Below are 23,187 nucleotides of genomic sequence, written 5' to 3'. Positions count from 1 at the left end.
CTTTCCCTTCGCCGCCGGATCGGGGGTTGGTGAGAGGAACAAAATCGTCCTCGGGGTGAATTTTCTCCTCAGGGTGAATTTTCTCCTCAGGGTGAATTTTGCCGCCCTCCTCCCGCCCGGCAGCTCCGCTCCCTCCCGCCCCCCGATCCCGCGGTTCCTCTGAGGGGGGGAGCGGGGTGGGAAGGGGAGGAAGGTGCCGGTTCGGGGAGTTCCTGGCAGCGTCGTGGCGGTGTCATTTTACCCCTCGGAGGGGAGGGGAAGCCGTGAGGTGCTGGGAGGGTGAGGGGCGGGAGGGATCCGGCTGCTCCCCGGAGCTCCTCTTTATTTCTCTTCTTTGTGTCCAGGTGGCGAGCAGTGGGGGCCATGGGGGTGCAGGACCGACCCCAGTGCTTCTTCGAGATCGAAATCAACCGCGAACCAGGTAAGGTTTAAGGTTTGTTTTTTTTCTTTTCTTTCTTTTTTTTTTTTTTTTTCGCCTCATTTTGGTCTCCTTCATCGAGCCGCTAGCAGCGAGTTCATCCACGGGTTATTTCTGAGCGAGTTTTTAGCGAACTTCTGATGTTTGCTGGAGCGCTGGGTGGTTTTTTTTTTTTGTTCTCCTTCGCCTTTTAATCTCCCTTCAGACGGGTTTTTATTCCGTAAGGCTGTAACACACACACTATTCTGAACAAAAAAGTGTTTTGGGAGTGCTCTCTGGTTACATATTGTACATTTACTGTTCTGTATACAATTGGAAAATTGTGACAAGCCGTAAGGAAACTGGAGAGGTTCTCCTTAGAAGTATTTTTAGTCATCCAGTAATTAAAATTAAAAAGTGACCTGAGGAGATCAGCTGATCTAAACCTGTCCTTCTCCTGCTTGAATTGAGTCTTCTGAACGTGAGTGAAGCTTTGACCGAGTGTCTTGTTTAAAAAAGAAGAATAAATAGCAAGAAACAATCCCTCTCTTGACTCACATTTTCTCTGTGGGAAGTGTAATCGCCTGTAAGTGGTAGCCTGTGACTTTTAATCCTACTTGATTCCCTCCTATAATTTTACCACTCTGTAAAAATGGTCATATAGATTTACTCACCCATCTTCTGGAACTTGAATTATTCCCTGCATGCTGATTGCCTCACGTTTACTCAGTGCTTTATATTGCTACTGTTTGTCTCTGAGAAAAATTAATAAATGTGATGGCTTCACTGTGCTTTCACTTTCAGTTTTTGCTTCAGTATTTCTCTGACAGCCCTTGAAATAATAGTTTGTGTCTCTGCATTTTCAAAATTCAGGTGTGTTCAAATTTAACCCATTTTTCATCAAAATTTTAAAAGAAAGATTTGTTTCTTACTGAAGTAACCTGATAAGGTATATCTATAAATCTGTTGCTCCTGTAACTCCAATCAAGTTATTTCAATTAACAGGCCCTGAAGAGAAAAATGTTTAAATGTTTTTTCAACATTTTCTGTTGCTTTAAATTCAGACTTAGGATTTATGCAACGAGACCATTACAAACGTTTTAGTTTGGATGGGGTTCCAGCTCAGGAATAATAATTGGATGGGATTGATTTATAGCAAAGATAATTCATCCTTCATCTCGATTGCTTCAGGTTTTTTGTTGATGAGGGTGATGTTGTTTTGACTCTTCCTCTGAAGAATCTCTGCCAGCCTTGTTTTCCTCTCCCTGCCCACACTCCTGCTCCCATTTCATAATTCCTCTCCTTGCCTGCCTTGCCCCCTTCTCAGCCTTCTGAAAGTGGATTACCCTGTTTTCCCTGGCATCTTACTTGAGTTGGGTGACTGATAACAGTGTCAGAGAGGAAATGCAGCCTTAGTGTCCTGGTGGTGCAGAGCTTTCCTTACCTGGAATAGACACAGGGGCTTTGGCTCTCTTTGTTGGCTGGCTGTGCTTATTGCCTCCTTAAAGTAACAGGAATCTCCCAGCTCTGTATCTAATTCAGAGCCTTGCTGGTTTTTTTTTATTGTACCTCAGGACTTGTTTGCTGTTGTGTTTGTTTTTTGTTCGTTGTTTTTTTTTTTTTTTACCCCAAACTAATTTGTACAATGTTGTTATAGGGGACTTGTGCTACTTTATTCTAGTGTTTGTTTAGTAATTCAGTATGCAACTATGTCTCGGGATTTAAAAAGCTTAAACACTGCCCTTTTAGCTGTAAGATGACCTTCAAAAGCTGAATCAAGTGTGAATGATAAAGCAGTGTTTCCAGATGACATGAAGCACTAACTCTAAGGCTCTTGCTTCTCCTGGGGAGATACTAACTTTAACTTCTAAACTGCCAGCACGTTTCCAAATTAACATTTTGCTTATTTGACTTCAGTACAACAGACCAATCTGCTTGTGCATTTTTGAGATGTAGGGAGAAGGAACAGGGGAAAAGAACATTGCATTTGCAATGAAAAGAAGAACTCTTCATTTTCTTATTTTCCTCCTAGCCAAGAAATAAGACATTGCCCTCCCCCCTCAATTAAAGCTGACCTGACATCTCCACAAAATGCAGAGGAGGATGTGCTTCTCAGCACTGAAAGCATCTCCCTGCCTGCAGAACACAAAACCATGTCACTTTTGACACTGTAGATTGCTTGGAGTCCAAAAATGTCCCCCAGTACAGCTGCCAACTCTTTGCTTTCCCCTTCCAGGTTCTGTTTACTCAGTGCTTGCACAGATACCTGTAGCAATTAAAAATAAGAGCAGAGTGCTCAGCCTAGGTGAGAAGGAGCTCCAGAAGGTGATGTCTGTGTGAGAGGGGAAGGAGCAGCAGAGTTGGGGTTAGTGTTTAACTGGTTCCCTCAGAAAGTACAGGAGTGAAAAGTGGAGCTTTGGTTGTGCTTTCAGAAGCAGCATTGCAGATTTTGTGTGTCCAGATTTTAATTTTAGCTACAGAATCTTGGAATAAAACTTGGTGCCTGCTTGTATGTGGTTTTGCAAAGTTGGTAGGCTCAGAATTGGTGGGACTTAAGTCTAAATTTAGGCTGCTTCAAGTAAGCTGTCTTTTTTTTTTTTTTTTTTTTTTTTTCTTACAAATGCACCATGGACAGCATCTCTCCCTTCTGAGTACATCCCCCTCTATAGATTTGGACACATAGGAGTAAAATACAGTGCACCAAGAATTTGGGGATGGCAGCAGATGAGTCTTTAATAATTCTGTCTTGACTCTGTGGTGTGAAGTCAGTGTGGAGCTACAGTCTTTCAGGTGCTGTGTTAATCAACTCCAATGTCACAGATGTTGTCTGCTGCTGGAGCAGTTCTTGTGGCCATCCAAAATATTTTTCAAACACTTCCCCCCACTGGTTTTATATTTGCTTCTTTTGGGCTTTATTTCATTCTTATTCACAGAAGAATTTTCCTTCTCATTTTTTATTACTTTTTTTTTTTTAATTTATTTTTGCCTGGTGTCTTTCTATTATTTTTTGACCTCATGCTCACTTTTTAATTCCAATTCAGGGTTGGTTTTTTTTTTCCATCCTGGGGTATTTCTCTTCCCTTATCAGTCAGTCTGTTCTTTCATGACTTCCTTCCTTTACTCACTCTTGCCTCAGGTTTGGTTTATTTTGGGCTTTCAGCTGCTGTGAATTCATGTGAAAAAAGCTCTGCTGCACAGACCATGGTAGTGCTGTGCCTGTGTTAGTAGAACCAGGGGGGGGCCTTACAGGGTTTTTGCCACCCTTCCTGAAGACAGAAACAGCTTCCTGTTAACTTGAAGTCCTTTGAAGGCAAAAAGTTGTGGATGGGCAGAAAATAGATCAGCACTTTGACTCAGCCCAGAAACTGAGTGCCAGTCCAGGGGAGTGCAGTACAAAGGAAGAGAGGGCATGTGAAGAACCCCTGTACATGAGATTAGGAGAGGAGATTCCCAGGCAACTGGTTTAATAAAAATTGTAATCCAGGCATCACCCAGGGATGTTATTGTTTGGTGCAGGCTGAAAGTTCCCTGGAGCTTTACCTTGAGGTCTGGGACAAATTGGATTAGTAAAGGGAAGACCAAAGCCATCAACCTTCTGCTAAGGGAAGATAAAGTGGAGTCTCTCACTTGCATTTCTCTGGGAGAGTGCAGACAGTAAATTTGTGGTGTGTGCAGGGCTGGAATAGATTTCCTTTCGTGGAGACCATGAAAGATTGGAATAGAGGGAGCTTCAGGGAGTATATGGAGGGGTTTGGGTTTGGGGAAAGAAGTTTCTGGAGGCTTTCCCTTGCAGAGAGTGTGAGGTGGGGTAAAGAAGCATTAACAAAAGTGTTCATGGATCAGGAGTATAGATCCCTGCATCAGGAAAATGGGACAGCTGTTGTTTGAACAGATGTTTTAAATAAAAATCTTCTTTTTCCACAGTAGCTTTTAGTTTCCTGAAAACTGCAGCCACATTTCTTCTTTAAAGCAATCTTCTTTTTAATTTACATGACTTAGTTTTCCCAAATCTAGGGACATGTAATTAATAAAATTAAAAGATGGTCCTTTTAGTGAGCTGTTATTTAAATTTGTATGCAAATCTACTAAGCCCTTAGGCCTCTGGCAGGGCTCCTGGCCTCAGTCTGTAAGGGATGTGCATCACTGTCTTCATGCTTTCAATCCCTGCTTTCTCCTTCAGCAGGATGTATCCCTGTAGATTTCCAGTAAAAGTGCTGCAGTAGCTTCTAACTTGGTTTGCTCTAACAAATTCTTATAAGACAAACCCAATATATCTAAATTTAATTCTGAAAAAACTAGGTTTCTGCTGGGAGCATCTGGGAAATTGACACCTGTATGGAATAATGTGGCAAAATAGTTTGTATTGTGTGGAAACCACATTCAAGCAGGATGTGTTTGGCTCCCAAGGTTGTTTCTAATGAGTTAAGCAGCTAAATTACAGGGTATTACTGGATAAACATTTGAAATCAATGGTTGCTTTAATAAACTTTGCTGGTAGGGGCCCTTATTACCACATAGCATGGATATTCCTTCCTTGAATTTTTACCACCTAATTGGAATCAAGTTGTAGTTCTTCCTTAGCTGAAAAAATGATCAGAGGCTCAAAAAGAAAAGGAAAAAAAGTAGTCATCTTTCTATTGGAAAATTAGTCCTGAAATCAGATTATTTTTGGTCATCTTGCCTTCTGCTTTCTAGAATTTGTATAGATGTTTAGCTACAGATATCACTTCATGAAATCAAACTTCAAGACATCTTGAACTGGATTTATATTTGTACCACTGGAATTCCCAGAAATGTAAATACTCCTTTCACCACTTACCCTTAAGTGTAGCAAAAAAAATCTTGAAAAAAAAAGTTAAAATCTTGCAAACAAAAAAGAATACTTTTGCAAAGTGTTGTTTTACAAGAAACAAGTAAAATGTTAGGTCATGGTTGGGTAACTTTATGATGTTAGCACAAAAAAGTGCAGTAATGGACTGCAAAATCTACATTGTGATACAGACACATCCTCAGCTATAAGCTGGTAAGGATCAGGTTTTTGTTGAGAATTACACTGAATTACAGCAATGTTCTGCCTGCTGATTATTAAAGAGTTGGATAGTTTTATACCTTCCTTCTGGTGCTGAAAGATTTGCATCTGAAGTTAGGTGAGAGCTTCACTGTGAAAAATACAATCCCAGTGTTTCATCTGGAAGTGAGGTTCAGGCTCATGTCTTGGCTAAAGCCACTTGAGAAGTCTGGGTAGGTTTATTTATCTACACAAATAAATTAAGAAATCTAGATAGATAAAGAAATCTATCTTTAAATAGATTTCACCTATTTAAATAATACTTCCTGGCTACTTTTATTTGGTTTTTACTATTCCAGCTTTACAGTCACAGGCAACTTAATCCACAGGCAGGTAACTTAACCTTTGTATCAGGAAAATGAAGCTGAAGGAAGTATTGGGAATTTTCTCTATAAAGTTGAAGAGAAGAGGTGTATAAATCTGAAGAAATTATTAACATCTCAAATGCTTTTTTAAAATCTGTGTTGTGTCAGAATAAATCTCAGCTCCAAGTTAAAATTTGAATGTGCTGGTTTGGGATTGGGTTTTTTGTTTGGTTTTTTTGGCTTTGTTTGGTTTTTTATTTTGTGTTTTTTGAAGAAAGAGACAAGAGAAAAATTGGTGTGTTCTAAGCCTGCTTTTTATACAGTTTTGTTTTTCTTCTATTAACAGCTGTTATTTCCTAAATAGTTGATCAAGGTGTGAAGGGGTGTTTGATCTTTCTCTGGCACATTTCATTTACTGTTTGCCAGAGGCAAATAAAACCTTTCAGTGAAACTGGTGAGGTAAAATACAGGTAGGAACCCTCCAGATGGACACAGGGAAGGTGATCTGTGGATTGTGGGAGCACACAGCAACATTTGCTGCAGCTGAACACAGCTGGGCAAGCAGTACTTGAGGCTGTATTGGGGTGAGATGTCCTTTTAAACTGGGTCTGCTCTCTTTTGGTGTTGGAAATGTGCATTACAAACAGTTTGGAGGAACTGAAAGCAAGCAGATTGTTCCTCTTTCCTCCTCTCTCTCTTTCCTCCTCTCTCTCTCTCTTTCCTCCTCTCTCTCTCTCTTTCCTCCTCTCTCTCTCTCTTTCCTCCTCTCTCTCTCTCTTTCCTCCTCTCTCTCTCTCTTTCCTCCTCTCTCTCTCTCTTTCCTCCTCTCTCTCTCTCTTTCCTCCTCTCTCTCTCTCTTTCCTCCTCTCTCTCTCTCTTTCCTCCTCTCTCTCTCTCTTTCCTCCTCTCTCTCTCTCTCTTTCCTCCTCTCTCTCTCTCTCTTTCCTCCTCTCTCTCTCTCTCTTTCCTCCTCTCTCTCTCTCTCTTTCCTCCTCTCTCTCTCTCTTTCCTCCTCTCTCTCTCTCTCTTTCCTCCTCTCTCTCTCTCTTTCCTCCTCTCTCTCTCTCTTTCCTCCTCTCTCTCTCTCTTTCCTCCTCTCTCTCTCTCTTTCCTCCTCTCTCTCTCTCTTTCCTCCTCTCTCTCTCTCTTTCCTCCTCTCTCTCTCTCTTTCCTCCTCTCTCTCTCTCTTTCCTCCTCTCTCTCTCTCTTTCCTCCTCTCTCTCTCTCTCTTTCCTCCTCTCTCTCTCTCTCTTTCCTTCTCTCTCTCTCTCTTTCCTTCTCTCTCTCTCTCTCTTTCCTCCTCTCTCTCTCTCTCTCTTTCCTCCTCTCTCTCTCTCTCTCTTTCTTCCTCTCTCTCTCTCTCTTTCCTCCTCTCTCTCTCTCTCTCCTCTTCCTCCTCTCTCTCTCTCTCTTTCCTCCTCTCTCTCTCTCTCTCTTCCTCCTCTCTCTCTCTCTCTCTCTTTCTCTTCCTCTCTCTCTCTCTCTCTTTCCTCCTCTCTCTCTCTCTCTCTTTTTTCTCTTTTTTTATCTTTTTTTTTTTTTTCTTTCCTCCTTCCTCCCTCCTCTCTCTCCTCTCTCTTTCCTCCTCTCTCTCTCTCTCTCTCTTTCCTCCTCTCTCTCTCTCTCTCTCTTTCCTCCTCTCTCTCTCTCTCTCTTTCCTCCTCTCTCTCTCTCTCTCTTTCCTCCTCTCTCTCTCTCTCTCTTTCCTCCTCTCTCTCTCTCTCTTTCCTCCTCATTATTGACAAAACACTAGTGAAAGATGCTGTTGGAATTGTGGTACCTTACTTGTTTGTCACCTTTTTCCCATGTTCTGCCTTGCAGTCTTCAAGGATTTGAGGTGATCCTCTTCCACCAGGAAGGAGGTGGTGGTGCCTGCTGCTTAAGGTGCTAAATATGGTGGGGTTTGTAGGGCAGGGACCTGCAGCCAGATTTCCCTCTGATTTCCCAGGGGAAGTGGTGGATTCCCCTACTTGGGAAAGTTTGAGGTCTCAGCTCCATGGGGTGCTGAGACATCTCATAAACAAGAATATTGGAAGGGTTGGAGCAGATGAACCCTGAGGTCCCTTCCAGCCTGAGGGGAAAAATCCCTTCAGTAACCTGTAAATTATTTGCCTGCTGACACCTTGGTAAATCAGCAGCTGGGTTTTTCTTACTTTTAGTGGGATGGGGATAGTGGCAGCTTTTGTTCTGAAACAATTTCAGAATTTCAGGGAGCAGATGCTGTGAACTCTCAGGGTGGCTTTCTGAAGCACTTGGGCTCATGGTTCTGTGTTTTTCCAAGTTTTCAGGCTCCTGCTCCCCTGAATTGCTGTGTTTATAGTGAAAATTGGTAACTCTTACAGAACTGTCTTCTCCATTGTGTTCTCTGTATGAATCTTCAATCTGTGTATTTTAAAATACTTTATAATGGTTTCTTCACTTGAAAATTGCTTTTCAGAGTGGCAGTTTACAGCTACCACCATTTAATGTGGTGGTTTTTTGTTTTTCATTGGTTTTTTTTTTTAATATTTGCTATTTCCTCATTCTTTTGAGGCTGTCTCTACCTATTTTCTTTAGATTTTCCTGCTTACAGTGGGGAATGCTCAGAACATTCCTCTTGCAGTTACTGAAATGCAGACATTTCAAGAGCTGAATACATCCTGAATTCTTACCTAAGAGGTGGTCTCTTTTTTTTTTTTTTAATTTCTCCCCTTTCTGAACCAACAATTCACCTTGCTGGCAACTGTGCACATCTGGAGAGAGCCCTAAAATTCAGTGCAATTTCATAGAAGCCTTTCAGAATTTTTCTTAGTGATGTAATTGAATAAAATTGTAAGTATTGGATAAAATACATCACAAATTCAATTCCTTTTTTTTTTCTTTAAGAGGAATAATTCCTGGAGTAGTTATTTTTTTACATTATTTTTAAGTGATACCAATGGAGACCACTAGAGGGTACTGCTCATTGACAGATTATTTTTCCTCTCCCTGTAACATGGGGCAGCAGTGTGGGTTTTATTGCTTGTTGCCCAAATTATAGAAATAACAGCTTTTTCTGTGATAATTATGTGGGGGTCTAAGGTTTCATGCATTTGGGAGGTTTTGGTGTTTTTTACTTCAGTAATCTAAGCCTCAGTATCTTGGAAAATAAAACAGAAAATGTGAATTACTTAAAAAATGTCATATTTTTGGTTCATTTTAAATTTTTTTTTTTTTTTTAGAAAACCTGATGGATTTTAGGGCAAGGGTGGAAATATATCTATAAACCTTAACACAACATGAGACTTTATCAGTTGGACTTTTAGTTATCACAGGGGAAACTGTAGAAATGTAATTATTAATGTATTTGTGTAAATATACTGCTAAGGGAGGGAGGGACTTACTCCAGCTCTCTGAGGACCTGCATTTATGGCACATCTTTTCCAAAACAGAAATTAGTTGACAGGATAAACTAATCCAGTGAATAACTTTGGCTTCCCAGGTTCAAATCAAAATAGAGTCATTAGGCTTTTTAGTAAATTAGGTGTAAAGATGCTATTTAATCTTCATTTTTTTTTTTACAATCAGGGTACTGTTCTTTCCTGCTGCTTGGTTTAATATATGAGTATTCAAGATTTTTTTTTTTTAATCTGCTTGATAAAATAACTTTTTTTCAGAATGTGTTTTCAAAAGCATGCTGTTTATTGATACACAGGTTTTTTAATATCAATGAAATAAGCTCTGAAACTCTTTAATTTTTATTTTTTAATCTTCCAGTTGGTCGAATTATGTTTCAGCTCTTCTCAGACATATGTCCAAAGACCTGCAAAAATTTCCTTTGCTTGTGCTCAGGTAAGTAACATGCTTATATTTAAGATTTTTTTTTAATGCTTCTTAGAATTATTATTTGTTTATGCAAGTATAAACCACAGCAGAGTGCTGATAATTTTTTTTTTTCTGGGAAAAACAAAGCTGAGAGTTGTTAGTGCTGAGCAGAATTTGAATAATGCATAGCAGGAAATGGTTTGGTATCCTACAACTGTGACTCAATTAGAGTGGTAGAGATAATGCATGAGTACAGAATGCAAAACTCTGAATTTATGGAAGAAAAGGGTTTTTCTTTGTCCCTAATGTGGGATTTTTGTAGGTGAAAGTAATTGACAAGGCTGAGACTATGGTGGAATTATTGATCACTCAAATTACATGAATGTGACAAAGAAGAAGGAATTATTTTGAATTTATCAGAGGAGAGTTTAAATATTAATATTACTGCACTGTATATATATAATGTTATTGCACACTATAATGATGATTTCTGACTTGGGATACTACTTAAAACCTTGAATCTAGATAATTTTTTTCTTACATAAAATGTTGGTTATGTATAATAAAAAGTTGAATGAATTTCAGGTTCATAAAACTGCTACAAAGGGATCAGAGAATGGGAACATCTATTTTAACATGAAAAGAATGTTTTCATTCTTAGCTAGGACTAAAAAAAGAATATGATGGTCCCATAGAAATCCTGGGATTGTTTGAGAGAAAAGAGATCTATGAAATCAAAGGGACAGCACTGGCAAAAGAATGTCTGGGTATTATGTAGCATCCTCCAACCCAGTTTTTTTTTTAAGCAGGATTTAACTGGTTTTTAAATGGTTTCTCATGACTGGAAGAGTAAGGGTAGTCAGGACTTGGTGGGGTTTTCTGCTCTGCCCTGGTCCTCAGGGATTTTTTAGCTGTTAGTTGAAGATTAATCTTGATTAAGTTCTTAGAGGAATTGGAGTGTCTTACATGAAGGATGCATTCTGAGTCTCTTGGTGATCTCCTGCTCTTCATTCTTGACTTCTCAGTGACTTGCAATACCTTGAATTAACTGCCCCAGTGAAGCCTCTACTTTGTATTTAAAGTAACTTTTCCAAATCACTAAAATGCTCCAGCAAGACTTCCCAGGCAGTGTTTTATCATCTGCCTTTAGTGAACAGCTTTTATCTGACTTATTATCAGTAGCAAATTTGTTGATACCCTTATGCATTAACTTCTTAAAGTGCATCCTGTCAGAGCTCAAATCCCAGAATCTGATGGGTTCTAGATAATCTCTGAAGATTTAGATGAGCTTTATGACACTATGAATTTGTGGAAATTATACTGCATATTTCTTATTTTTTAAGGTCTTTGTGGTGATGCCCCCTCTCTTTATTCCACTCTTATTTTTTTTTTTTTAAATCACACTTACTAGAGAAATGTAGATGTAGACTTTGCATAGCAAAGAGTGATACAACTATTACAGAAAAAAGAGAACTTGATTGAAGTTCATCAGAATGGATTACAAAAGATAAAATGCAGTAGCAGCTTCACCAGCATAATGTCTGAGCCTTGCTTTTTGTAGCTCTGAAGGGCTGTTTCAATCCTTACAGCAATGTTGCTATAAAAACCTGAGGTGGATATAAAGGAAGGAAAAGGTGTTGGAGATAATGAGGAATGAAATGAGCAGAAGAAAGAAGTTTTATTTAAAAAAAAAAGTCTGACTTTGTGTTGCATCTCTGTATTCTGGTCTTCAGCTGGCTGTCCAGGTTGCATTGATGCCTTCAAATGGAACTTTAATTCAAAGAACTTTTGAAACTAAGCACATGGGGAGGAGGTCTGCTCCTGAGATCAAACTTGGAGGCTTAAAAACTACCTCAAACATTTGTTTAATTCTTGCAAATTGTGTTTTCTGTGGCATACTCATAGAATAGAGCAATGTTTTGACAGATATCTTAAAAAAAAAAAAAGTAATAAAATGTGATAATTACATTTTTCAGGGGAGAGAAAATCATGTTGAATGTAGTGTTTCAGAGGATAAAGTTATACTCCTTTTTTTTTTTTTTTCTGTTATCAGCCATCTCACTTCTGTTGTAGTTCTCAGGCTCCAAAATGACTGAGCTTGGAGGTTAGGGTCACACTGCTAATGTTTAATTCTTTTTATATTTGCACTAATTAACCTGTCTTATGTTCAGTTCACCTGATGGTTTTTTTTTTTTTTCCTATCAGCTGTTTCTCTTTGCCTTTCTGCTTCTCCTTGAAGAGTTCTCTGCATTACAAATGCCATTCTCCCTGCCCTTCTGCCTTGGGCTGTCAGGATCTTCATTACCTCAGCATCTAAACTTGAACACTGTTCAAAGATTTCTTCTCCACAGATGAGAACTGGGGCCAGCAGTGAGTGGCAGGCAAGGTTTAGAGTCATCCACACTCCTGAGAGAAGCACCCAATACTTTTCTCCTCTCATCATGGACTGACATAGCAGTCCAGTTGGCTACTGCTGCTTTGTTTGCCTGGGTTGTGTTAAAGGACTTCCAGAGCCCATCTCCAGGAGAGCAGCACTGGGTGTGCATTAACCTCTAGCAACCAAAACAGAGCTGCTTGGGATTTTTAAGAGTTGTGAGCTCCTCTGCACTTTCAGAGACCAAATAAGTCATTTGCTTCCAGAAGTCAGGCTCCCACTTTTCACAGCAAGATCCGTGGGTACAACTTTGCCCCTGTGCTCAGCCCTGGGGAGGCCACAGCTTGAGTCCTGTGTCCAGTTCTGGGCCCCTCAGCTCAGGAAGGAGATTGAGGTGCTGGAGCAGGTCCAGAGAAGAGCAAGGAGGCTGTGAAGGGATCCAGCACAAGTTCTGTGAGGAAGGGCTGAGGGAGCTGGGGGTGTTGAGGCTGGAGAAGAGGAGGCTCAGGGGAGACCTCATCACTCTCTCCAACTCCCTGAAAGGAGGTTGGAGCCAGGGGGGGTTGGGCTCTTTTCCCAGGCAACTCTCAGCAAGACAAGAGGGCACAAGAGGTCTCAAGTTGTGCCAGGGGAGGTTTAGGTTGGACATTAGAAAGAATTTCTTTAGGGAGAGGGTGATCAGACATTGGAATGGGCTGCCCAGGGAAGGGGTGGATTCTCCATCCCTGGAGATATTTCAAAAGAGCCTGGATGTGGCACTCAGTGCCATGGGCTGGGAACTGCAGCGGGAGTGGATCAAGGGTTGGACTTGATGAGCTCTGAGGTCCCTTCCAACCCAGCCAATTCTAGGATTCTATGATTCTTTTTTGAGCAAGTTGAGAAGTGGGAAGCAGTAATCTAAGCACATCTCATGGGCTTGGGGAGAATCCGGTCCAGAAAAATGCTTCATTTTCCTGGAAGTTTCTTTAGGCTAATATTCTTTTCCAGCAGTGACCATTCACAGAGGTTTGAGTTGAAAAGAACCTCAAAGATCACTTAATTCCAACCCCCTGCATGGGCAGGGACACCTCCCACCAGCCCAGGTTTCTCCAAGCCCCATCCAACCTGGCCTGGAACATTTCCAGTGATGGGGCAGCCACAGCTTCTCTGGGAAATCTGTGCCAGGGTCTCACCCCTCTCACAGGAAATAAATTCCTCCTAACATCACATCAGTGTTACCAGTCCTAGAAGCAGACACTGAGAAACTTGCTGTTCATTTCAGCAAGTGCAACTACTTACAAGAGACTGAGCTAAAAGCAAAAGTGCAAGACAGAAAATCACCTTTATCCTGTCCCAAACCAGGACAATCAGGTACTTCTGTACTACAGAAATCCAGGTTTCTGCATGCTGGACCAATCCATCATGTTTATTTGTTTGTTTTTCCTTAGACATCTGTGGGCACCGACCTGCACTGTAGCTGATCAAAGCATCCCAGCTGCAGTGTGGCCTCACTTTAAGCAGTGACAGATCTTAAAGCAACTTAGTTTGGCCTCTGCACATCCCTTGTGTCATTTCCAACTGAAATGTTTTGGCAGCAGACTGTGAGCATCAGGTACTTGGGTACTACAGAAATCCAGGATTCTGCATGCTGGACCAATCCATCATCTTTCTTTGTTCTTTCCTCAGACGTGTGGGGACCCACCTGCATTTTAGCTGATCAAAGCATCCCAGCTGCAGTGTGACCTCACTTAAGCTGTGAGAGACCTTGAAGCAACATAATTTGGCCTCTGCACATCCCTTGTGTCATGGTGAAGAGTGGTTTCACTTGTCTCAAGCCAAGGTGACCAGTGTCTGAAATGCTGTGCCCATCACCAGGCCTGCTGCTCCCTCCATAATCTCTGGAGCAAGCCAGGATGTTTTTGTCAGAAACAGATGGGGGAGGACAGGGTGATTCTGGCTGCCTTCCTGCAGCCTGACATTGTTGTCAGAAATAGACCTGGTGGAATGCTGTCAGCCTCAGCCCTGAGAAGCTCCTTGCATTGAAATGAAAACATCTGGGCTTGGAAACTGCTATTTTCAGGTCCTTCAGTCATTCTACTTATTGAATAAGCCCAAATCCATCTGCTCTCTCTGGTGCTTTGTCAGGAACTTCTCATAACCTCAACAAGAGACCAACACAGCACAAAAATCAACTTTGGGTTGTGCAGGGTGTTAGTTGAGAGCAAAACAAAGACAAGAGCAAAGTTGAGCTGGCAAAGAGAGAAGGGCAGTTCAGTAAAGGCTCTTGGGTTGTGCCCTTCTCAGATAAGAAGCTGTTCCTTGCAATCACTCTGTAAGTTCTTGTCACCATCCCATTTCCAAGTGATTTGCAGCACAGGGAGAGAACATCTTAGGCAGAAAGGCTACAAGCAGATGGCTTTTTTTTTCCTTTTTCAGACAAAATTCAGGCTTATTTATTGCAAAAAGAATAAAGCTAATATTTGGCCATAAACAAACAAACAAAAAAAGCCCAGCCTATGGGTTGCAGAAAAGTATCTGAGCTTAAGGAGGTGCTGCAGCTCTAAGCAGGGGAATTGGTCTCTCTCTGTTTTGCCTGATGGGAGTTCAACAGTGGGTTTTGAAAGTCAGAGTGTGATGATTTTGTGGGTTTTGAAAGTCAGAGTGTGATGATTTTGCAGGAACTTAGCCCTCCAACATTTGGCCAGCAGCTTCAGTTTATTGTTTGAAGTGTCTTTGGCTTACAGGGAAGTAGTTAAATTCTATTATTTTACCCACAGTTGTATTGTACATGAAAAGAAGGGAACATCACAAGCATTGCCATTTATTATGGTGGGGACTGTGCTCTCTTAGTGACACTGTAAAAAAGAGTGGGGAAAAAAAAAATAAAGGACTAACTTCTGGAGATGGTCTAAAGCTCCCCTTAATGCTTAATTATGTGGTCAAGTGCAGTGCAGGATCCCATTCTGTAAGGAGGTTATCCATAGCCTGAGGGAATGGCTGAAACATGACCAAAAATGTAGGCAGAAGATACTCCTTGGTATTGACTGATGGGCAATTTCCAATGCTATAGCAGGGGGAGACATGTTTTGGGTGGAAAGGTTGTGTGTAAATAAATAGCATTGCTGGGATAACTTCTGTGGAAAATAAAAAAAAATGGGGTTGGGGGTTTGGGGTATGGGGAGTCAGAGGTATGGAAAATAATTTGGATTCTCCAAGTGAAGGTTTCTACAAACAGCAGTGCCATGGGTGGGTTTTGTGCCACAGGTTTGCACTCATCCTGGCAGCAGTGGGCTGCTTGGAGTGGCAAATTTGGGACAATTTGGCCATCAGTTTATTCTGGATGGAGGACTGGAGTGTTGGCACTGCATGGGACAGAACATTCAGGCTAAATGTCCTCCTCTGAGGGTCAAATACCTGTCCCATAACCAGTGGTGGGATGAAACAGCACAGGTATTTATCTGTCCTTACAGACTATCTCCTGCAGGGGTGGTTTAGGTAGGATTTTAGCTGTGTTACTCTTGTAACTGCTGTGTTCTTCCAGCTCCCCCATTCTTGGAAGCTTGGAAGTCTTTTAGATGTTCCCTGACTGGACCAGGATAAGCTTGGAAGTCCTTTAGATGTTCCCTGACTGGACCAGGATAAGTCCCACATGGACTCACTCAGTGCAGGCCCTCTGCCAGTCACAGTACCCTCATCCCCACACCCAACACAGTTTTTCTTCTGGAATTTGGAAGGAATATTAAGTCAGCTTGAGGGTTCTGAGATGTCTTTCTCAAAAATCACCAGTGGGCTTGAGCTTACAGCTTCACCAGGAGTTCTGTGAGTTCCACTTCTTGGGCTCAAAGGATGAACAAGTAAGAATGGCCCTGGTACCAGTGCAGGTTTTTAGGGGGAGGTTATATTTTTTTTTTTCCCCCCCAGTTATGATTCTCACTCAGCTCACCCTTGAATGGTTCTGGTGTCCCCATTTCTGTTCCCCTGTTCTGTCAGTCTGGTCAGAAATGGGTTGGTTTTGGGTTTTTTTTGGCTTTAAGGGGTGGCCTGACCACTCTGCTTGAATTGGTGAAGATCTGATGCACGTTTGACCCTCAATCCTAATTTTCCAAGAGTGGATCACATTGAAACCAAGTTGAAGCCTGTTTTGAGCTCAAATATCTGTCCTGGGATTCATCAGGCACATCCAGATCTGTGCCAAACCCACCAAAAAAAATTAACCCATTGTTATCATCAACTCTTGCTTTCTTATAAATGGTTCTGAGAGATTTGCTCTCCAAATCTTTGAGAGATTCAAAGAAGGAGGGAATCTTTTATTAAGATCTTATATTTACAAAGACTCTTTTATTAAGAAGAAATCAGATTTTCACTTCAGAGTCCCCTTGTAAATGCATCTTTGCTATTAAGGGTCAAAGGAAAGAATTATTAATAGGGAAAGGCAAAAATTAGGACTGCTGTCTTTTATATCTGTGCTGCTCTGAAGGCTGCCTGAACATCCATTAACACTAGGCAGGTAAACCCCTTGGAATTTGATCAGGGAAGATCTGTAGATTCTTTTTTTTTTAACCTTCTTGCAGGTGAAAAAGGAATTGGGAAAACAACTGGAAAGAAGCTGTGTTACAAAGGCACCACATTCCATCGTGTGGTGAAAAACTTCATGATTCAGGGTGGGGACTTCAGTGAAGGTAAAATACAGAACAGAAATGTTACAGCTTGTGTTATAACTATGTAGCTTTACAAAATGCCACAGAAGCATTAAAATGCCATAAAACTATAACCTAGCTCACCTGTTCTCTTTATAATATTTGAAATTCTAAAGTGTTTCAACTGAAATAAGGGTTATTTAGAAAATGTTTTAAGTTAAGAAAAAAAAACCAAAGCGAAAAACCAAACCAACCAAACAAAACACCTCTTTCCCCCCAAAAAAAGCCCAAGCAAACCTAAAAAAAGAAAACAAAACCCTTGCTGGAGTTAAACTTCTGTCTTACTAAAATAAAATTCAAATCCAAAATGCAGCCTTACTGCTTTTCACTTTTGTGTTGTCAGTAGAGGCAACACTAGTAATAATGCTCCATTGGTATAGGGCCCTGACTCTTTGAATAAGTTGAGTTTTTAAATTTATTTTTAGTAAACAAGCCAGAAGTGTTTAATGAGTGAGTCTCCTTTTGGAGATTTTCCAGGAGTTTCTTTACTTCCCTCCCCACACCACAGGTGCATAACCTTTAGCACACCCAAGTGTGTTCTCTTCTTCTCTCTGCCCTCAAATCTTTTATTAGATATGATGGGCATGGCAAGGGAAGATCTTTTTTTTCAGAGTCACATGCAAGTAAGGAAGCCTTAAAAACTGCTAGTTACATTCTTAGCCATTCCTGTGGTCTCTCAGCTGCTTTGAGCCAAGCAAGATTGTTGGTCATACCTCCTGTTGTCTTTTTTTTTTTTTTAGCCTGCTGTTGTTGTTTTGCTGTCAGCAAAAAATACCAGTGAGGATTCTTAGCCTTTGGAGTCCTGGTTCAGATTTTCCTGGGTTCAGGAGTCTTCATTCTCAGTGTTCTGAGGGTCAACAGGATAAGGCAGGGCTGTGACTTATAATTAAGGAGCTTAAGCTCAGAATAACTGGATGGAATGTCCTGGTTTGTTAGGAACTGGTGGAATGTTACAGGTCTTTTCCTAAGTGAAACCAAAGGTTTAATTCATGTTTTTTTAACGTGTAGGTAATGGAAAAGGAGGTGAATCAATTTATGGAGGCTATTTTAAAGGTAAGAGGAAACATGTCTTTGCAGATTCTTTATTCAGTTCTGAGATAAACAAGTCTTGATTCCCAAGCTACTTAATGAAAACAGGTCTACTTATAGATCACCTTTTGCATGAAACTAATGTTGCATGGGAATTATTTTTATATGCATGACTTTCAGATAATTTTATTTTTTTTTTTTGGTAATATTTAACTTTAACTGACAATTAATTAAGGCTAACATTATTGTTTAAACATGACTTTCAGCATGGAGGTTAGGCAACTTTATTCATGAATAAACTCCTATCTTCCTGCCTAAAACTGTCAACATATTCTTTTGTTTATAGAGAATGTGGTCTTTTGCAAAATGAAAAGGTAAGAGACAAAAGCTCAGTAACACAAGTTCAAACTCTGTTCCCTTGTACCCTCCCTAGTAAATATATAGACAACTGATACATCCATTTGTAGATGGGTATCTGTGTTGCTTGGAGAAATGAGGAGTTCTGTGTCTAACCTTTCTCAGGGTTAATGACTTATTCTGAGAGAGAACACTGCCATAATTTCCAGCTCTAAAAAAATTATCTCTTCTGTTAATGTCCCTTTCCTCCCCTTCCCTCTTCAAGGTTTGTATGCTTAGTGTTTGTTTGGCTTTTGCTTACATGCTACAGAAGTTACTTTGTTTTGTGAGGACTTTTGTAAATAAACCTACATTCACCTCGTGTTAAAAATGTGGTGTTGGGAGGAAAATGGTGAGTTTATGAAGTGTTCATGTAAAGACATAATGCTTCCTTTCAAAAAAAAAAATTAAAAAAAATCAAGATTTTTCTGGTGTTAATAAAGGCCCTGTATGGATTTGGGTAACAGCCCCTGGTTCTGTATGTTTTGCAAGTAGCTCTGCCTGGTTAAGTGAGCCACTGAGGTTGTCTTAAAACTGAGACATAGTTTGGTGCTGAAGTGTTAAAGCCTTTAGACAAAAGGAAGTCTGGAATAGCTACATTTGTGAAGAAGTTATAGGGTTGGTTTCTGAAGGCAGCTGAGTGCTAAACACCCAGCATTGTGTTTTTCTGTGTAATCTTTAAAACAATGCCTTGGGACACTCAATTTTCTGGTTTTAGCTTTGAAAATGAACTTCAGAGGATCTGGTTTTCTATTATGTTGGACAACCAGAAGTCCTCTTTTTAATATACTGGAACACAAAATTCCTGTTTTCTTTAGTTTTAGTTGATTTTATAGTTCAGCTGCAGGAAGAATGCATTCTTTAGTTTCTGTCCTGATTTGGGCCAGGATAAAAGTGATTTTCTGTCTTGTTTCTCATTCAGGTATCATTCAGGACAGTTTCTCATTCAGATATCTTGGTGTTTTGTTTTTTTTTCCCCTTGTAGCTTTTGAAACTTCAAGCTGTGACTTGATAGGTGGTTGGTTATCTTTTAACCTGCTGTTTGAGGGAACTGGGTTATTCTCTTGATCTTTCTGCCTGAGGCTCATGCTGTGTAAATGACAGAATTTATGGATTAAGTTGTGTTTTAGGATGTCAGTAAGTCTGCCAAACCTTGTCCTTATTTGGAAAACCCTGGATTTAAATCCAAATCTGTGAGAATCAGATGTTTATTGAAGACACCGATAATGACTTTATTTTTCATTAGAAGTGTTTGCACTCTATCTGCACCTTGTTCTTTAAGAAAGAATGCTTTCTGTCTCATACCTGCTTTTCCTGTAATTTCTTAGAGGCTTCTCTCACCTGGGGTTCTGTTTTCCTCCCACCTATTGATGTTTCTTCAGCAGCAGCAGAATTTCTCTGTAGAGCACCCATAAGTCGCTAAGAAAAGTAGCCTTTGCCTCCCTCGTCAGGGCAGATCTGACAAACATATTTTTTCTTCAAACAGATGAAAACTTTATTCTCAAACATGACAGAGCGTTCCTTTTGTCAATGGCAAACCGAGGGAAACATACCAATGGTTCCCAATTTTTCATGTGAGTAGATGGAATGTCCCAGATGAGCTTTTCTGACACAGAGAAGCGCTGTTCATGAGAAAGATGGTATTGCTAAATTCTCTCTGACAATGTTTATCCACCTGATTTGAAGGAGGGTTGAGTTGGGTTTTGCTAAATTCTCTCTTGGCAATATTTATCCACCTGATTTCAAGGAGGGTTGAGTTGGGTTTTGCTAAATTCTCTCTTGGCAATATTTATCCACCTGATTTTAAGGAGGGTTGAGTTGGGTTTTGCTAAATTCTCTCTTGACAATATTTATCCACCTGATTTTAAGGAGGGTTGAGTTGGGTTTTGCTAAATTCTCTCTTGACAATGTTTATCCACCTGATTTTAAGGAGGGTTGAGTTGGGTTTTGCTAAATTCTCTCTTGACAATATTTATCCACCTGATTTTAAGGAGGGTTGAGTTGGGTTTTGCTAAATTCTCTCTTGACAATATTTATCCACCTGATTTCAAGGAGGGTTGAGTTGGGTACCTGCAGCATGAGCAGGAACAGGAAACATTAGTGGCTACAATTTTCCCTACATTCAGTGGGACTGGAAGCTGCTACTGCATTAATGTTTCTTGTTCCTTGCTTTTTTTTTTTTTTTTTTTTTTTTTTTACCCTAAAAATTCAGCTTGTGTTATAAGTCTAGAAAAGAGATTCTATGGCTTTGTGTGTGCACCAGCCAAACCTCAACAGATTACCTATAAATTACAGTGTTGAGCATTGTATGTGAAACAGATCTACAGATGGTTTGTATGGGTTTGCATGTGCTCTTTAAAATATGAACATTTATGATTTAGTTTTGGGTTTTTTTTTTTTTTTTTAAGGGAGGAAGATGAGTGGGGCTTTATTTTAATTTTATTTTGGTTTTGATTTGGATTGTTTGTTCCTGAGATGCTTTTCTTCTCTATTGCTGCATAATTCTGTTTACTTGTGCATAAACCAGCTACTTTTGTACCAACACTATGTAAAATTATGTGCTGATAATCAGATTTTTTCCTTCATTATCTTAAAATTAAAATCCATTCCAGTATGTAGCCATATTCTGTTAAATTATAGAAAATGCATGAGAATACCATCAATAAGTACTCAGGTCTGATATGCCAGGATCTTCTCATTAAATTAGTTGTGTTTTAGGTTCAGTATTAATATTTTTAAACTTGTTAATTTTATGTGATTATTTGCCCTGTTAATTCCCTCTGAGAAATGGCCTTCTGTTAAAGTTAAAAGGTTTGTATTTGGAAGGATCTGGATTATAACTTTGGGCTTGTGCTGAGAACTCTGTGAAATAACACTTTTTTTTAAAAAAAAAAAGTAAATTCTAGTGTAGTTACCTAGAAAAACTATTTTTTCTTTGCCATCTTTCTTGGGGGATAAGAATGAATGGCGCTTCACTGTCTTCAATAAAGGAGTAAATTGTCCTCAAGAATCTTTCTTTTTTCTCTTTGCCTGTAAAAGATCTTCAGTATGATACAATGGAGTTCAGATAAGAGACATTTTTAGGTCTCTTCCTAAAGAATGTCCTAAAAATGGAAAATTATTTGAACCCTAGGAGGAAATCTTTCACAGTTACAACTGTTCTGACTTTCTGGAGAGAAAGTGTGAAAAAAAAATCCCTTCTTTTCTGTTACTTTCAAGCCATACTTTAAGTGTTGTACATCCTTGCAGTGAATCTGTGAATATCCACAAGAATATGGAAATCAATCTATTTAAACAAAAATAAAAAATAAAAAATCCATCCTGTAATTTAATAACCTCTCTGCCAGACATAGGTTTGCTCTTTATTGGGTGACTTGCCTTTTGGTACTTGGCATAATTTTCCATTTTTAAGCTTATCTGAACAATATACATGAAAACTTAATGATGCCACATCAGTCAAGAAGCTGTCACTTGAGGGCTCTAAAGTTTCTTTTCCCCTTGCATTTGGTTCAGAAGTCATCTTCTTTCTCTTATGCTTAATAGACTCAGCTTGCTCACTCAGTTAGATTTAACACCTTGTCTTTCCCCCACACCAAAGCAACCTAAGGTTGTGTTAGATGCTAAATTATGATTTTCAGGGGACAATAAAATTTTGAGTAATTAAGAGCACTTTAATCAAATACAGATTTATTTTGAAAAATGTAGATTTCTTAAATTGTCTGTTTGCTTTTTGGGGTTTTTTGTTGGGTTTTTTTTTTTTTAGTAAAATCAGTGTAAAGTGCAAGTGTTTAGTCTGGGAGAGTTCTGGCAGAGTAAGATGCCTAAACATGCAGTCTCAGTGTAAACCAGATTAACCTCAGCTGCCTGTAGGAACCAAAAGCCATTTTTAGGGTGCTGGGGTGTCCTGCCTGCCCTTCAGCTGCTGGGAGAGAAGGATGTGGATGTCCTGAAGGTTTTATGCATTACCTGTCTGCCTGCTGCAAATTGATTAATCCTTTGATGTCTTAACTGATTTATCCTTAATTTATCCTCTGATATCTTAAATGCCATCAGTTTGCCCTAGAATTAGGCAAGTGAATCAAGCCCAGGACTAAACCCCCAGGACTAAAACTGATGAGTTTTAGGTGGGCAGCTCTCTGAAGTCTTCACATCATGCTCTAGACTTTCAGGACCCTCTTGATTGGGGCTTTTTTAAATTTTACCACATTTAGTGCTGTTTGAGACCCAGCTGGCAACTCCAAGGTGGGGTGTGCAAATATGGGAAACACCATAAATAGGGTAAACACCCTTGGCAAACACCCTCTGCTCCTGACATAGCAGCTGGAAGCCAAGCAAGATACAGCAGGGCAGCTCAAGATCTGTCCCTTTTATGTAGTTTTTTTTAAATGGTGGAACTTGGTTTCTACTTCATAGCATGGAGAGTTGAAATGTCAGGGTTAGCAGTTGTTTCTCACTTTCAAGGCTTTTTATTTAGTTTCTGTCTCAGCTTTAAAATGCAATATATTAAAGCAGTCTCATTGGTGCCATTTGTCTGATTACTTCAGGGAATGTACTCTGCATCTAGAAAGATTTTCTTTTATTAAAATATGTTTGTTTCATTTAGCAATATACTTTGAGCTGGAATTAAAATGTGTTTCTTAGACTCAAAAGAATGCTCAGTAGTTTTATTATTAGGAAGAATCTTTTTCAGATGTGTGACCTGAAAATTCTGTGCCAGGCAGTCTTCAGTGGCAGTCTAGATTTTTTCTTTCTTTGTTTTGAACATGTTTAATTTTATTGATCAGATGAACTATTTCCCCCTTTCTCTAAATCTAAACATCTTTAGGTGCTTGCATTTTTTTCATAGATAACACCAGGGATGAGAACTCTCTGTTTCTCCTCTCATAAATGTGTCCAATGTAGCAGATAAGGAGTGCAATTTTTTTTCTTTTATGTAAGTATTTGTCCCAGTAGGGCTAAATAATAGGAAGAATTCTGGCTTGTAACAGTTTTGCTTGCTCATCAGAAGTGCTTTCCCTGCTTGCCACAGAAGTGTTATTTGGAATAAAGAGGCTTCATGGGAAGTAATTAGGCAGCAGCCACCCCTTTGCCAGACTGCACCAACAAACAGGTCAGAGCAAGAATCTAAAACCTAAAAATGGTTAAAAGTGGAGCAACAA

At 39.8% G+C, this 23,187-nt stretch overlaps 1 protein-coding gene across 8 annotated transcripts in view; it reads left to right on the top strand.

Moving 5' to 3' along the window:
• Window positions 1–270: 270 nt before the first annotated feature.
• NKTR (natural killer cell triggering receptor) overlaps window positions 271–23,187 on the top strand; it is a 47,017-nt gene continuing 24,100 nt past the window's right edge. For 5 of the 8 annotated variants that reach the window (XM_071734567.1, XM_071734566.1, XM_071734565.1 and 2 more), the window contains exons 1-5: window positions 271–421; window positions 9,506–9,580; window positions 16,478–16,585; window positions 17,612–17,656; window positions 19,515–19,602. In XM_071734567.1, the coding sequence (XP_071590668.1) occupies window positions 364–421; window positions 9,506–9,580; window positions 16,478–16,585; window positions 17,612–17,656; window positions 19,515–19,602 (374 nt within the window). In that variant the 5' untranslated portion in view covers window positions 271–363. The other 3 variants (XM_071734570.1, XM_071734568.1, XM_071734569.1) reach the window with 3 other exon arrangements.

The sequence above is a fragment of the Heliangelus exortis genome, chromosome 2, assembly GCF_036169615.1.
Source record: "Heliangelus exortis chromosome 2, bHelExo1.hap1, whole genome shotgun sequence".
Lineage (NCBI taxonomy): Eukaryota > Metazoa > Chordata > Aves > Apodiformes > Trochilidae > Heliangelus > Heliangelus exortis.
This window is presented reverse-complemented; position numbering and strand designations above follow the sequence as displayed.